Consider the following 17882-nt stretch of genomic DNA (forward strand, 5'->3'; position numbering starts at 1 on the left):
TTGTATTTAACATGGCGTTATATGCTGACGGACTTTTAGATTCGAAATTAATGTCTTCGCACTAAATTCACGCTAAACTATTTTTCTAGAATTATTTTCTAATATATTTATTTTATCTATCTTTTAAAAGAAATACGTGACGAGTATTATTGTATAAACCTTATACATTATATGGTATTATAAACATATTTCAAAGACCTAGAAAACTGTCTGAACAATAAATAATAAAATACTACAGGAATTTTATTCGAATAAAAAACCAACTATATCCAGTTCATGTTTACTAAAATAAAATAAAAAGATAAAATTTCATTTTTAAAGATAATAATAAAAACTGTCAAACTTTGTTTTTGATATTCTCATATTTTCTAAGTTTTAGCTGTTTTTTTACCCAGTTTTAAATAAATGAGTTAGAAACACTTATTGATGTATTACATATTATCATAATAATTTTTTAAACTTATTGATAGAAAATTATTTTATCGCCTTGAAAATCGATTCACGAGCAACATTCTTTTTGCGAGCAATATGCTTTTCAAAACCTTTCATTTTATGGGATACATTTATTTGGTCTAATTTTTATATCTCGTAGCAAGGGACGTTATATATTTTCTCTTTAAAAACCTAGTAGTAAATATAAAAGTTATGTACTGAAAAAAAATATAGTCTATCATGTTGACTGTCGACGGAAGTGAAAACTTAAAACTTTGAAAAAGCAACCGAGTGTTTTCAAGCGGTCAGCCATCTTAGAATTAAGTGTTCCCAATATTTCCTTACTTCAGTGATCGGGTGATAACCGTTGTTTTCAATGTGGTGGAGCGTGACGATGACCGAGTTGCGAGTTGCATGATTTTTGTTCACGTAAAAAGTGCTTAATGCACCTAATGAAGTTTTTATTTCAAGTCACTTCAAAAATCCTACGATGTTCCACTTTTGGTAACATCTATTGGCTTAAAACTGTTAGGGATCATCCAAGCAAACATCTAAACGGTTTTAAAATCATGACCATTCTTTTTGATTTTGTTAGTCTTGTTAAAAATTTACCTTTCTAGAATTCTAGAAGTTTATGATTTAAGGACCTATTTGATTTTAATGGTCTAATACATTAATGTTTAAGTTTTTTTATAATAAATGTATCATCTTATTTCGATTTCTTAAGCTCTAGCTATTAGTTTTAGTTAAAGAGGTATAATTTACTTAATCTAAAAACCATTGATCTGACATCTATAAGTCTTATTCACAGGACTTTTACCATATATTGTATCATCTTTTTAGTTTTAAGTAGAGTATAAAAGAAAACTTCAACTTCCTTTATCTTCAATATTATAGTTTTCTTATACTTATTAAATATCAAATATTCATTTTACTTTATTGGATTTCATGTCTGTCATATTATAAAGCTGTATGTGAAATATAATTTTTATTATGTTTCATTTTATAAATACATAATTTTTTTTTACAAATAACTTTGCATAAAATAAACCCTTCTCTATTATGTAAAATAGTTTTATGTTAATTTTTTTCTTTTATATTTATATTTACATAAAGCAATTTAATCGGTAAAGCGTGACAATTTGAACACCATAAGTACAGTTTGATTGGCTTGTCCAAATTCTTCGATTTTTTTTTAAAGTTTGAGTTGTTGAATGAAAAATAATCAGACTTTTATATTTTATCATAGATAATATTAAAAATTATCATGAAAAAACTTCTTTAAAACTTTTACAGTTAAGGTAGTACCAGCATGAAATCACTTTTCGACAGATTTGGCCGAATTTTTTTTCTCGGGTTTATAATAGCTTTATTTATGAATTCCTAAAATTTCATAATTTTTGACCGTTTAGATCGCGAGATATTTAAAGACAAAGTTCGCGATTTTGAGGGTCATGTCCCATTTAAAGCATGTAAAATGTCCGGTCTCTCCAACTATTTTTTATGATATTATTATATATTGAAGAAAAAGTAGAAAAAAATGTTTATACAATACAATTCTAAAAAAAAAATTTAGAAATTAATTTTCACTTTCGAGATATTAATTTTGACGTAAATTGATCGAAATTGGGACGTTGGCATAATTATTTCCCATTTTAAACGGTCAAAATTTCTGAAACTTTGGGAATTAATAGTAAGCATTATTAAATTCTTAAATTTAATTTTTCGTTAAATTCTGTCGAAAAAAAAATTGTACCATTGCTTTAACATAGAAACTGCAAATACCATGCTGGAACATCGTTAAGTTAATAATAAAAATGAATAAAACTAAAAAATTCACAAAGTAGAAACGTTTTTAGATATAGTGACTTGCTGACTATAGTAAATTGTAAAATAGAAATAATAGAAAAAAACAATTGATGCCAATCGTTTTTCTTTTAAGCGTCTTGCTGCTGTAACTGATCAATCAGATATAATTTGAATGATTTTACCTCTGATCTTATGTAAGGTAATACATGGAAATATATTTATATAATCTAAAAATTTCTTTACTATTTTCACAAAAAAGTATCTTGCATCTAAGGCGTCGTATTTTTTCCCCTCCCTCTATTAAACAAACTATTTAAAGGATTTTTTTGATATTTTCACATAATACAAAATCGGAATTCTATCATATTTTATATATTTTTGTAACGGATCACTGAAAAAATAAATAAATAAACAAAAAGAACAACGTTTTTATTATTATTTGCATATATAAATTATTTGTTTGTGGAAGATAAATAATTATAACCGAGGGAGAAGTTTATTGTTACTATTATTTGAACAATAAAGGAAATTAAAATTATATATAATTTTTAGTTATTCTATTAATTTATAGTTCTATTTTAATTTTTTATACATATATTTATATTTTATTTTGTATTTTATATGCTTTTTTTTTTTATAAATATGTGTTTATATTGGAACTCTAATGATCTAGATATTTTATATAGTTCATAGTTTTTTTTTTTTTTTTTTTTTTTTTTTTTAAATATACAAATATACAAAAAAACCCGTTAATAAATGTACGACACGTTATTTTAATTAAGACTTCACAAATATTAGAGTGTTCAAAACAAGCAAAAGCTTAAATGTACCTGGACAGTTTTCGAACAAAATATTTCTCTTGAAAAAAGTATGAAGTAGGTTTTTGGGGAGAAAAATCGATCTAGCTAGGTTTAATTTTTAGAAAACGTTGTTTTCAGCCGTGTTTTCAGGAAAAACTGAGGCATAAACTGCAAAATATAAGTCTTTTTGACATCTATATACATTGTACGTGGTTCGTTTCGTATGTATTGTATAGTGTACGGTCCGTGAGGCTATGTCAGTTTTGGTTTATAGATATCTGCTGTGTACATTATCGGGACATTCAAATTTGCATTTGTGTGCAGGCATATCAAACGGTTCTTATAATCGTGATAAAATTGTCTTTTAACTCAAAAATTACCGAGCAAATCTAGGAAGATAATAACTAATAACTATGATGATAATAAATCGTAATTAATTTTCATCACATAATTTTGAAAATAAAAGTTAAGACAATAAATAAATACAAAAGTTATTCAATTGTGTTATCTTTCTAAGGAATAGACATTAAACTAACCACAATTTTATTAGAAAGGATTATGTATGTATTGGCTTTCTTTTTTCAATTTTGTGATTAAATTATGACTATTACTGATATTAAATTGTAGAAAAATATGCCCATCAACTTCCTACTGGGCTAAACATACGATACTAAACTTTCAATTACGATAGCTGAGAATTTTTTAAATATTGAACATTGCCCATACAATATTCAAGAAAATTTTTATGATTAATATTTGTATGTTGTGAATCTAAATAAGTGGAATAAGTTTCTTTTCAATAATACTTGCTTGCTAACTATAACTATATATATTAGTAACTACCATGGGATAGATGTTCAAGAAAAACTTTTAACTTATTTTAACTGTATTCAAATTGTTTTGCAAAGTTTTTTTTTTTTTTTCATCATAGTTGATTTTAATTTTTTTTTATTAATTTTTTTTCATACACTTCAATCTTTAATTTACCTAATGACATATAATTTATTATATGATTTATTATAATCAAGTTTTTTTCACTTTTGTGTGAAGTTATTTCTTTCCGCATTTTTTTCTGTAAGAAAAATATCTAATTTCCCATTGTGTGAGACTAATTTACTTATCGAATTAAGATTATCGTGACATAAGGGTAATAAGCTGTTGGCTAATTCCGTATTTGTCAGATAATTGCGGATTGTGAATTTTATATGGAAGCTGTGAAAATAAAGCAGTAAAATTTTTGACTTCTAAAACTTGTACGTGTTATTATCAATACAGGTACTTTTCGAAAAAGTATTGTAATTAATTTCGTAAATATATTCATATTGACAGGTCTATGATACCGTCATGTAGCTCAGAAAGTTTTATCCAAATTTAACCTTTTGTCTATTAATACGATACCCGACATTTAAAGAGGAGTACACTTTCAAATTATTAAGCTCCTTATTTTAAAATTCCCTACAGTTAATTGAAAAGCTTTTATTTTTTACTTTTCCAATGCAGCTATCAAACATTTGTAACATCCGTTACTTCGTGGTACGGTTGAAAGTGCGAAAATTATCATTGTTTTATTTACTTAAAGTTAAAGGAAAGTATTTGTACCTACATAAAGGAAATCCTACGAGACAGAATAGTTTTTATTAAAATCTTAGCTATAAGTAACTCTGTCTATCTGTTATGTTCGACTTTCGTTTCCACGTCTAAGGCGCTGAACCAATTTTGATGATTCTCGATTTAAACAGTGATGGGTTCATGCAAAAGACATAAGATGGGGCTTTTGTCGAGCAAAACCAACTTGAGGGGTATGAAATAGGAGATGAAAGTTTGTATGAGGAATCAATTGTTTCTCATGTTAGAGTTAGGTTATTCACATTATTATTTCCTGTCGTTTGGGACCATGGTACCTGCGAAGTCAATTGCGAAGAAATGCGAGCACAATGAGCATCGGGCTGCGTGCTTTACAACCCAAAAGATAAGGTAGGTGGTAAGGGACGAACTAAGCGGAGGCAGGTGGGTTAAAGGATTGAATGTAGTGAATTTTTCTTGAAAGTTTGCATTTTCTATGTTGAAAATGGTAAATAGAGGAGATAAATGATGATAAGGAATGTTCTCGTGTAAAATAGATGATATAGAAATAATAAAAAACCCCTTTTCAAGCAGTTTTATTAGATTTCTTACAAACAAATTTTTGTATTTCCTGTACGCTTCCAAAGTAAAAGAAATAATTTTTACTTTCAACCTTCAGTGCAAAGTAAAAAAAAAAAAAAAAAAAAAAAAAAAAACTAGTAAAATTAGTGACGAATCCTTTAGCAAATAGAATCAGTTTCCACGTAGCTAGGAATAAAACTGTTCTTTGACTCCACTGTATATTGAAAAAAGTTTATATACACTGTGTTATAATTTTTAAAAACATTATCTTATTATATTTTATATTATTTATAAATTTTTTATTTAAAAAAAAATTATTTACATACATTTTTTTAAATTTTATATTTTTGTACATATGCATAGTTTTTATTTGATTATATACCTACTACTATTATTATACGGTTATTTTTTGAACAAATTTTTGTTTTTACAATATCAACAAATAAGCAAAAAGCAGCAGTCACACAAATATTTTATAACGTGTATTTTCACCCTCGCCTATACTCTTTGAAAAATAAAAATCTAACATCACTACCATTTGTTGTAAACATATTGTTGTTTCTTTTTTATTCATATTAACAAATATAGTTTTACCTCTATATACAAATTTATGGATTAAGCTCGTGCACTAGCATTGCCTATATTCTCTGATAATCAAGCAGAGTGTCAAAAAACCATTTAATGTAAAAAACAATAGTAAATAATCCATGTATCTCCAAAAAAAGGAGGATGGCCTCTGTTCACAAAGTTGTTGCGGCTATTACAGGACACTGGTTGGGTTCTTGTCACTGTCTTGTGTTCTTGTCATGAGGAAATGGGCTTATTTGAGCCAGTCTCTCTTTGACGACCTCTCCGACCTGGAGTCCGTCGACGTCAAAGCTCTCTTACTGTTCTTAAACAGCTCCAAATGGTTCATGGAGTAGTGGCTAAGGCTGGGCCAACCCTTTTTCGGTATCACAACGGACTCTATATTCGATGTGTCCCACCCCAGGACAACCACTCTAACCTAACCTAACCATCTCCAAAAAAACCAATTGAGAAACCCCGTTTTCTTTGAGCACAAAGAGTATTCTCGATAAGGATTCATAACTTTTAATTTTCGCTGATAACATACGAATTAGAAATTTTATAGATAAACAGGTCGAATAATTACCCAATGAACAAATTTGTCAAAATTGATCGAACTTTAGCAGTTTGAAGTTTGTATAAAATTCCCGGTTGTAGCTTAGCGGTCATTTAACGGTTTGAATTTCTTTTTGTGTCTATTATATTTGGACCTATAAAGAGATTGAATCTGAAAGAACTACATGCATTAAAAAATGTTTTATTTAGGCATTTATTAAATTAAAAAATAGAAAATAAATAATAATATTTCCACGAGTCACTTATACATGCCTATTTGTGAAAGATGGAGGCACCCAATTTAAAATAACAAGGATGAAGCGGAGTGACTCGTACAATAAAAGTTTTTCATTTAAAAATGAATTTTTATTTAAAACCAAATTGAATATGGGGGAAGTGATGGGAAAATCAAGTCATGCTTACTATAAAAGTGCATTTACAAATGTTATTCGTATTCATCTCAAGTAAACCCTTTCAATTGATGTCCCTATCATGGAACCGTATAAAAACTAACTAGTTCGCCACATTAAATTTAGACTGACGTCACTTAGTTAGAGCTATGCATTTTCACTCAAGCTAAACGTGTAGACAAAATGTCAGTTGCAAGATTAAACCTGAACAAACATAAATGTACATACAAATATTGTAAGTTAAATAAAAGCCTTTAATCATTTCGTAGTTTGTGATAAAACTTAAAACTTTACCCTTAAAAACTTAAATAAGCAAGTCTTAAAGCATAAAATAATCGTCCAAAAATAACATGTCTTCATATGTCTTATGAAGATAACGAAAATTTTGGAATAAAGCGTTTTATGGACGTCAAATGAGTACTTTATTTCAGAATTTTAATATTATTTCATTGTGTTTTAAAAATATGGAACTCATCGTACAGCGAAATGTTTTTCAATATATTTTTCAACATATTCTATAACATGATTTTCATAAATAGCCATCGGATATAAATATTATTATTATACCATGTATATGAAACATATCAAGGTATATTAAGTTTAGTCCTAAGTTTGTAACGCTTAAAAATATTGATACTACGAACAAAATTTTGGTATAGATGTTCATAAAGTCGCTTAATAAGTCCATTTTCGGTTGTCTGTCTGTCTATCCGTCTGTCATCACGATTACTCAAAAACGAAAAGAGATATCAAGCTAAAATTTTTATAGCGTGCTTAGGACGTAAAAAGTGAGGTCAAGTTCGTAAATGAGCAACATTGGTCAATTGGGTCTTGGGTACGTAGGACCCATAAACAAGTTTGTTTGAAACATTTGTTCGTAAACATCACTGTTAACCCGTGAGAGCGCATATTATGCGAAAATTGTAGTATTATATGGGCATATCAGTTATATATATGTGACATGTATGTATGTGTAATGTGACAGAGTAATCAACACTGTCTATACATGGTATTTCAACAATTAACTTAGTCAATTGTTTGTTTTCACTTTGCAATCGAAGCTTTGGATTGTAATTTGGATTGTACTTTGTGGATTGTAATATTAGGTACTAGATGTTACTCAAAAATTGAGTGACTTTTTTTAATTGAACGACAAACTTCTGAAGTATTGATCCATGATACCACGCCTCTTTTAAGATTTAAATTGGCTTCCCAGTAACAATTCATTCAATTGTGAAAAGGATTATGTTTTCCCGATTTTGAATATTTTATTTCCATTGACAAAATATAGAGAAACTTAAGCTTAGAACAAAAAAGTAATAAATTGAGATCATTTAATGATTAATAGTGGAAGTAATTTTTGGAATAACCACCTAAAAATCTGTAAAAAAACTTCTCAAAGAATCAAATGCGCTACATTTTTATAATTTTGTGATCCTGTAATCTTAAATAATCTGAAGACACAAAAATATGAATGGGTTTATGATTGAATATCAAGTTTCTGAGATATCGTCTTAAGAAATTGATATGAATATCACTTCCCTTAAACAATTTAACCCTGAATCTCAGAAATTATACTCGTTCAATCGTCAAATAGTGTGCTTTTTGCATTTTTGCTGGCAAATTTTCTCTTTATTTAATTAGGAGAGTTAATAATCTGGATTTTTATATTTTTGGACCATAATTTCTCTCAATAGTCAGTAGATCGAAAATTATGCACCTCGTCCAATTGCAAAAGGGTATTTTTTATATCTTATCTAGTGTCCGACCTAAGGTCGATTTTCGGCCGAAGCCGAAGCTGATTATTTGGGTATCGCCACAACCTTTTAAAACCCTTTGTTTAAAAACATGATTTTAAAACTTTAATATTAAAGTTAATCTAGTATCTAGGGATTATGATCCCTAGAAGAAGTTGATCTAGAAGTCAATCTAAAAATGATTAAAAAAATTACTTTGAAATTTATTTCAAAATAATAACATTAAGAAATAATAAGAATTGAATTATATTTTTATATAACATTTATTTTATTAAGTAGTTTATGCGCGTACGAACTTATCTTGAGGCATTCGTTCGTAACAGTTCGTTCAATTCCAACTTTTCTAGGAACCTTGGGCCGAATTCAGGCCACAGTCGAAGGTTTGGCCGAATGTGGCCGAAGCCGAAGCACTAATTTTATCACACCTAAAATTGCATTCCAAAAACCGGTTCTCTGGTCTGTTTGTAATGTTAATAAGTGTATCTAAATCATTCTTTTCATGAATGAAATACACTATTATAACATTGTTTTAGACGAAATAAATGTTTTGTTATTATAATTTATAAATGTTACTTGAGCAGTTGTGAGCGAAACTCATTGTGTGCAAGAGTTATGTACATGAAAATTTACAACTCATATATGTGATTATTATATATGCATGTATGGTACAAAGGTTAGTTGTCTAGCTTGATCCATGTCAATTTTTGAGTTTTTCGATTTGCTGAAGTGAATTGTTTTTTAATCCGTTATCGCTCGCGTCAACCGTATGAGAGATTTGCTCACGTATTCTGCATATGTGTCAAATATCTGCATATGTGTGAAATATTCTTTAACTTTAACTAAAAATAGTTTGCTTACGTGTTGAGTCTGAGTGTGAGCAGGGAAATAATCTAAATAATTAAATCATTTTACTAATTTCGCCATATTTCACAAGTTTCTTTATTTTATGAGTACGAATTATATAAAACTAACTAAATTACAAAAACAGATTTTTACTCCCGTGAGGGGAGAATGTTCATCTTTGGACTAATGTAGACAGTATTTTTTTTTTCGTTTTCTATCCAATCGTTTGGATATACGGGGTGTTCCAAACCACCCGTCCAGGCTGATTATTCTGAATAGTTTTCAAAAAAAATTGAAACGAAAAAACACGTATCGAATATTTTTTGAAACTCTATCTAACCATACCAAAAACACCCTCCACCCTCAACCCCTGTTAGGGGTAGGGGGTGTAACTTGAAAAAATCAAATGGAAACCCCTATTTTTTTCTGCAGATTTGGATTCTTCACAAGAAAAGACAAACATTTTGTCTAAGAAATTTTTCCCGATTTTCGGTAGATCACGCTACAATCGACAAAAATCGTTCTTTTAGATTTGGCATTAGAATTGCAGTTCAAGTGAAGGCGAGAAAAGTTTTTTGAGTCGAGAATAGTTATTTTCAATTTTGTTTTTGTTTTTTTTGAAGAAAAGACTATTCTGTTTTTGTTTTTCATATTTTATTATGATTTAGAAAAATTATTTTTGTAAAAATGTTTTTTTTTATTTTGGAAAGTCTGAAAAAAAATTAAATCTAAAATGATTCATATCTAATTCTTTCTAAGAGCTTTATTTAGCATCCTCCCAATTGTCTAGTGGTTTACCTCAATTACCGCATTTCGACATTTTCGCTTCTCTTTTATTTTCGTTGAATTTCTAACTTTTGTGTTGCTTTTGTTTTGGTTCTGTGTGTTTGTGTTTTTATTTTTATTTTTACTTTTTCGTTTTGATTTTTGTCATTGAACGGCGCAATTCTTATGCCAAATCTAAAAGAACGATTTTTGTCGATTGTAGCGCGATCTACCGAAAATCGGGAAAAATTTCTTAGACAAAATGTTTGTCTTTTCTTGTGAAGAATCCAAATCTGCAGAAAAAAATAGGGGTTTCCATTTGATTTTTTCAAGTTACACCCCCTACCCCTAACAGGGATTGAGGGTGGAGGGTGTTTTTGGTATGGTTAGATAGAGTTTCAAAAAATATTTGATACGTGTTTTTTCGTTTCAATTTTTTTTAAAAACTATTCAGAATAATCAGCCTGGACGGGTGGTTTGGAACACCCAGTATACAGAAAAATACTACCTTTGCTCTGACAGTGTACTGATTCCCGAGCCCACATTTAACGGAAATTATGTCAAAGATATAAATAAACAAGTGAAAACAAACAATTAACTGAGTTAATTGTTGAAATACCATGTAAAGACAGTGTTGATTACTCTGCCACATTACACATACATACATGTCACACACATATAACTGATATACCCATATAATACATACTATACAATTTGCGCATAATTTTCCGTCTCACAGGTAACCAGTAAGGTTTACGAAAAAATATTTCAAACAAAAGAATGTTTATTTTTTTATAAGGAAAAATTTTTACATTTAAACTTTTGCTCTATCTCTAACGGTTTACAAGATGGGTCCAAGACCCAAATGACCTATATTGCTCATTTATAAACTCTACCTCAATATTTACGTCCTCCGCACGCTATAAAAATTTCAGCTTGATATTTCTTTACGTTTTTGAGTAATCGTGATGACGGACGGACAAACAGACAGTCAGACAGACAATCGGAAATGGACTAATTAGGTGATTTTTTGAACATCTATACCAAAATTTTTTTCACAGTATCAATATTTTTAAGCGTTACAAACTTGAGACTAAACTTAGCATACCTTTGTATATTTCATACACATGGTATAAAAATGAATGGCCGATCTTGAAGAGCTTCCCAAATGTATGCATCATATTATCCAAAGTGTATCATCTACACTTGTGGTTATTATAAAATATACACACGGTAATCATTCTATACTACGTTTGTATATTTCACGAATTATGTTGATAACGTGATATCATGGCTATACTGTCTATTGAATAATACAATGAATTAGTTGAATTTATGAGAGTTAGTTTTTACTTTATTTATTTTTTTAGTTTTAATGGAACTATTGTGCATCTATGCAAAAATATCTAAATAGATGATATTTAACATGCAATGAATGATAAAGCAAACAGCTAGAGATTTCATTTGCTTTGCCAAATCATTCATAAAGCCTAAAGTGTGGGAGTTTTATAAATTATTAAGGGTACAAGACAGAGAAGTGTATGATGTTGTGAAGCAGAGAAGTGTGTGATTTTGAAACGTTGTAAATATAAAACCCATCAATTTTTCCAAATAATTATTTATCATCTTCAAAAATATAAATAAGTGTTAAAGAAAATAACATAAATTGTATGTCGATTGAATTTTAGCTGGATACAAAAATCAGTAAGATATGATAACGGACGGCCCTTCAGGATTATAGACTGTTCCAGAGGACCAAGTTATTTGTCACATGATTTGAACCACGATGATTTGAACCACGTATTTTATTACCCTGATTTTCTCTTCTGATACTTTTCTTTTCAGATAAGTTCAAAAAAGTCTCAAGTTTCGTTATCCGGCTAATTTATGACCTAATGAACTTTATTTAGTTAAAAATACGAATTATAATTTACGTATTTTTTATTATTTTCTTAAATGATTTTTTATGTATTTTATGATAGTAAAAAGTTATTTTGTGATGTTGCTTCATTTCATAAGAGGAATATTATTCAATGAATTTTTCAAATTTTGAATCTACTATAATGCCAGGTATGGATGTCACAAAAAAATTTTTATTTATTTTATACAACAACACAAACTTATTAACAGTTTTATCAATTTGTCAAAAGCAAATAGTATCTACAGTTGCCCATTAGCATACCTAGTGATTGATGCACTTTCAGTGGCGGGTTTAAGGAAAAAGGCCCAGTGGACAAAATCTATCTAGGGGTCCTAATATATAGTTTCAGTACCCCCCCCCCTCTCAAAATTCTCCATCGAATTTTATTGTCTACACTCTAGTTGTTTACGAAATTAATAGGTAAGTTTGAAGAAATTAATGCTTGGAAAATATTTTAAATCAACTGACTGAGCACGAACCGTACATTTCTTATATAGCAATTTTTTTATAGCAATCCTCTTGGGGGGGGGCGTGTACAAATGCTCTTTTGCCCACCTGTGAAATCCACCCCTGTACACTCCTATAAATTATGCGGGTGTATCTTTGTATTAGGATAAAACAAACGAATATATCTTAAATTGAAGACTGTATGTAGGATTAAAATATTAGCGAGTCGCGTGTAGGAGAACGACTAACTCGAAATAATTTTTAACAGGCGGTATATCAACTGTCGATGTTAATTTTCTGAATTATAATTAATTACCTAGCTACTAGAGACCTGTCAATCGACTTCAAAGAGAAGATGAAAAGAGAATGATAAGAGAATAATGAAAATTAGAATTTCTAACACTACGCTCATGTTGAGACAACAACATGAATTGTTGGGAATTCTTATCGCGAGCGAAGCCGTCTAAAAAAGCTAGTAAAGTTATATAATTAAAAATCACCAATTTTTCTGATTAAAAATAGCACACCAATGTATTTTATTTACTACAAGTACTATAATATAACCTTTTATATTCACCTGCTGCTACTAAAAAGCTACTACTATCTTTGAATGTAATTTAAGTTGATATTATACTGTTTTTTATTTTGTTTTGTTTTATTCTATGTTTGTTTGTTTGTTATTTTACAAAAACCATATTGTTTGTCATGTGAATGTATTATATAATGTGAAAGAATTTTCTACTTTAATAAAAAATTATTATTCTTTTTCAAATAAAATGCAAAATGCATTAATAACTCAATTTTATGGTTTTATGTATGTTTTAAGAACGTACATTATGTAATACGTTGAGTATCTATTATTTATTTTTTATGTTTTTTAAGCTGTTTTTTATTTTAAGTAATTTATTTATACAACTACTTGTCTTTTGTTTTTTGTTTTATGAATAGGTTATTGTAATGCAATTTTCATAAAAAGAATTTAAATAGTGCTAATTTAATAGAGATGTCTATGAATGTCAACAATTTTAATAATTATACCTAATGTCTATGAGCTCGAACTAATTTTTTAACTTATAAATTGGTGTCTTTTTCAAAGAAATTAAGTTCCTGATTGAAGTAATTCTGAAAATTATAATATGGTATCTTTTTAATTTTACCGATTCATTTCCAAAGATCAGAATGATTACTGTTCATAGTGCAGGATCAAAACAAAATATTTTTTTCATGTCTTATGTCAAGAGTATCTATGAAGAGTAATCATATGTTACCAAAACTATAATTAAAAAATTTTTAATAAAAAATACTTTTTAACGGACAAGCTTTTATTGTACTAAAAAGTAGAAAATAATTTTATCTATAAGTCACTTATACCCGACTATTTGTAAAAGCTTGGGGCGGTTGATTTAAAATATCAAAAATGAATCGGAACGCCTCATCTACTCCACATGCCTAATTACTTTTCGATTCATCCTTGATATTAAGCGCCTCAAGCTTTTACAAATATTCGGGTATGAGTGACTAGATAAAATTATTGTCTACTTTTTAGTACAATAAAAGCTTGTCCCTTAAAATGTATTTTTTATTAAAATTTTTAATTTTAGACTAAAAAATGTATTTATATTAAATATGGTAGAAGCGAGGGAAAAATCAGTACGACCTTAACATGCATTGTCATCCAAACTAATGGTGCATACAAAATTTCAGCTCAATCGGTTGAAGATATCTACTTCAAAATTGAGTTCAAAGATTCCACCGTAAAATACATACATAAATTGCAAGTTAAATAAAAGCTTTTAATTATTAAAAATAAAATTGTTATTCACGTGAAAGCATTTCGAACTGACGACACAAGAAAAAAAAATTGAAAAAAGTAACCCAATGTTAATTTTACTAGAGTAGATGAAAATATAAATATTTATCAGAATGATCAGGTATCAAAAATGCGATTGGACTATTAAGACTTTTTACATAAAGACAACGTAAGTTTATATGCAAAACTTATTCACTTTTTTGAAATATTTTCTTGTATAAAATGTTTTAATTAATTTCGCTTTTCTTAAAAAATATCAAAGATATCGAGTTGAAAATTTTTACATACCTTCAAATAGTAAATCAATTTATTTTAATTTCACATTAAACCCATCCGATAATTTAAGGGGCTCAAAGGTATCAATTTTCAAATAAAACTTCTCTGGTGTAAAAATTATTTTCAATTATGGCAATTACAAAAAAAAAAAAAAGGAAAACAAAATTCTAGGTACATTTTCGAAATTTAAAAAAACTAAAAAACATAGCAGCTAAAAAATGGCCTATTTTACGGTGTTACGAGTGAGTGTCAAAGCAATTTTAGATTTAGGGTTGAAATTATTTGTACCTTATTTTCAACTTTGATAATGAATTTTGTTATAACTTGAATGTAGAAAAAAGTTACAATAAAATTTTTTGATATTTGCCTTGGTTTTCGAAATATTGAAAGCTAAATAATTAAACAAAATTTTATTCTTACTTATTGTCTTATATTGTCAAGTTATAACATAATTATCATCAAAATTGGAAAAATATTTTTTTTTTATTTGTGTCCCCACTACCGTGCTTATCTTTGATTAGACGGGTACAACGGATTTTTTTTTTTTGTTAAACAATTTTTTTTTTTAAATTTTGGAGAAATCTATGAAAACATATCATCCATCTTCCATTTTACTATAAAATCAATGTTTAATACTTTTGAAATCATTTATTTAAATAATCGGGCAACTCCCTCTAAAATTTTCAAAATAGATTTTGACTTAGTCCAACTTCATATAAAAAATTTTTTTTTAAATTTGCCGCTGTGCTCGCACACCCTTAAGTGTGTTCTTAGTCGACTGTTTATTTTCACTTGATGATCAATAATTTTTGAATATAGGTTTTTTCTTTGTTATAGGATAATAAAACTATCTCATCAACACTATCCAATGGCACAACTAATGGTAGCAGTTCAGACTATGAGGGTAATTGTCTATTAATTACAAACTCGTCAACAGATTCAACGATAACGGATAACCATCGCAATAGTAATCATGATGATTTAGAAGAAAATGGAAATGTGGTAAAAATTGATATTGATGAAATTATGGACATGGATACAACCTCAACACCAACAGCAACTAAACAATCTTGTATTATGCATGCACTTACAATTGTAAGTCCTTAAATATTTTTAAATCGAAATAATAACGGACGGGAAGTTACATATTGTGTAAGTCAAATTTTAACTGAGTCTCATTACATCAAGGGCAAATATTTGAAGGGGTGATGTTCAAATCAAGTTTTCAATCAAAGGAGCCCCAAAAGTATAGGTTGATCCACTTAGATTTATCTCAAATATTGGCACATACAAAACATTTTACTTTACTATGCATTGATATGAATGTCGATTCCATTTAGAAAATCCTTTTAAAACATTATATTTCAAATCTTACGTGAATGAAAATTATCGAAGTAAAATAAAACTTTTTTGAGAGGCTCCCGAAAAGAGATGCGGGTTGCATTAGAATTAGAGTCCCATTTTTCCGATTGAGAACTAAATGATCATGGAATAACGGAAAAATACATGGCTTACGTGTTGTATTCGGTTACAGGTCAGAAGTCGTTTAAACTCTCGAGTCCTCTAGCTCGGGACCTGGGAACTGATGTTCTCGAGACCTGGGGAATTCGGCAGGAAATTATGTTTAGCTTCCTTGTAAACGATAAAACTCGTAAATGGTGCACTTTAGGATACTGTAGCTATGAAAATTTTTGTTCCTTAGATGTTTTTCTATAACTTAAATAGAAAAAAAAAAAGTTTTGGTGCAAATTTTTGCAAAAAAAAAGCCTAAATAACGCTATTTTTCAATTGATTTTATTTATTTGCAAATAAATGTTTATAATAAAATTGACCTGTTCGTTGAGGTTTCAGCTAGAAAATATAAGAAGTAATTTTATTATAAACAATTATTTGCAAATAAGTTAATTGAAAAATAGCTTTTTTTAGGCATTTGTTCGCGTTTTTTTGCAAAAATTTTCAGTTAAAAGTTATAGAAAAACATCTAAGGGATAAAAAGTTCCATAGCACTAGTATCCTTAATTGCACCATTTACGAGTTTTATCGCTTACATGGAACCAAACAAAATTCCCAAATGAATTTGTTTATAACTCCAGTTTTCAGGTTCTGGGCGAGTGGGATCGGCATGTCCAATGTGTGAGTTTCCAATGTAGAGATTAAAGCAACTTCTGACCTTTAACCGAAACAACACCATCCGTAACTCTATCGGCCTACTAGTTTAAAATCATTGTGCCAGTGTTTTATTTTATAAAATATTTGCATACATTTCTGATTAGACTTTTTTTTCGTAAAACATAAAAAATATAGAAAAAAAGAAAACAATAAAACTATCAATATTATTTATATGTATAAACACTTTCAGGGAACTGTAGGTGATAAAGATTGTCAAACATCATCAACACGACCTGGTGACACGCAACCGCCACCAATTGTTTTAACCAATGGTAAACAGTGACTTGTCTATCGTGTCAGTGTTAAATAAATAAAAATTTAAACAAAAAATAAAGTAATATCAACGAAAAATATCGGTAATAATGTAAATATTACCAAGAATTCTTTACATATCCTTGTTATTTTAATATAATTGATTATATAAGATGATTTATTTTGTTTGAACGAAAATGTACCTACGTATTTTTTAAATTCAAAAATTGTTTAATCGGTATAATTTAGGAACAAATAAATCAAACCACTGGTCTAAGAACAAATCGTAGTAAATCGCCTCTTTCAACAAGGTCCAATTTTTTTTTAATTTTTATTATCCTTTAAATGTAACCAATATCTTAGGAGAATAGATTACCTAATTTAATTACGTTCTTTACATTATTAAAAATAAATTCATGTTAGAAATTTTTCAAAAACAAGCCTCTTTCGTACGAGCAACAGGAAGGACAGCTTTCTACCAAGATGCAGATTTATACAAAGCTATTCATAAAAAATGACATTTCATATCTGAACCATTTTCAAAGTTTCTTTCTGGTTTATGCGAATATGGGGAAAATTAATTAGCATAACCAAAGATGGCTGCAAACATATGACCTAAACATTATTAAATGGATTAGAGAACTGATTGTTGCAGCCGCGAAAATTTTGTAAATTTTAATAAACATATTCTTATTCAAATATAAATAAATCATCTAACATTACTAATTTTAATGAATGATAATTCATGGAGCTTCCTTTTTCATTTGATCTTAATGTTATAAATTTGGTAAATTTCTTTAGTGGAAATTGAAAAGCTATCATATTTTTTTTTTATTTTCGAGGATTAAACTAGTGCTAACCTGAAAATAAAACGTCGCGACCAAGTTTTAAAATAAAAAATAACAATGTATTTTTGTTTATTTA

At 28.5% G+C, this 17882-nt stretch overlaps 1 protein-coding gene across 2 annotated transcripts in view; it reads left to right on the forward strand.

The window, feature by feature from the left end:
• LOC123295632 (uncharacterized protein YBL113C-like) overlaps window positions 1-17085 on the forward strand; it is a 276979-nt gene extending 259894 nt beyond the window's left edge. Inside the window, exons 11-12 of one of the 2 annotated variants that reach the window (XM_044877048.1) lie at window positions 15375-15632; window positions 16897-17085. In XM_044877048.1, the coding sequence (XP_044732983.1) occupies window positions 15375-15632; window positions 16897-16989 (351 nt within the window). In that variant the 3' untranslated portion in view covers window positions 16990-17085. Of the gene's footprint in view, window positions 1-15374; window positions 15633-16630; window positions 16844-16896 lie in introns of those variants that run through there. The other variant, XM_044877049.1, reaches the window with a different exon arrangement.
• The last annotated feature ends 797 nt before the right edge of the window (window positions 17086-17882 follow it).

The sequence above is a fragment of the Chrysoperla carnea genome, chromosome 3 (assembly GCF_905475395.1).
Source record: "Chrysoperla carnea chromosome 3, inChrCarn1.1, whole genome shotgun sequence".
NCBI lineage: Eukaryota > Metazoa > Arthropoda > Insecta > Neuroptera > Chrysopidae > Chrysoperla > Chrysoperla carnea.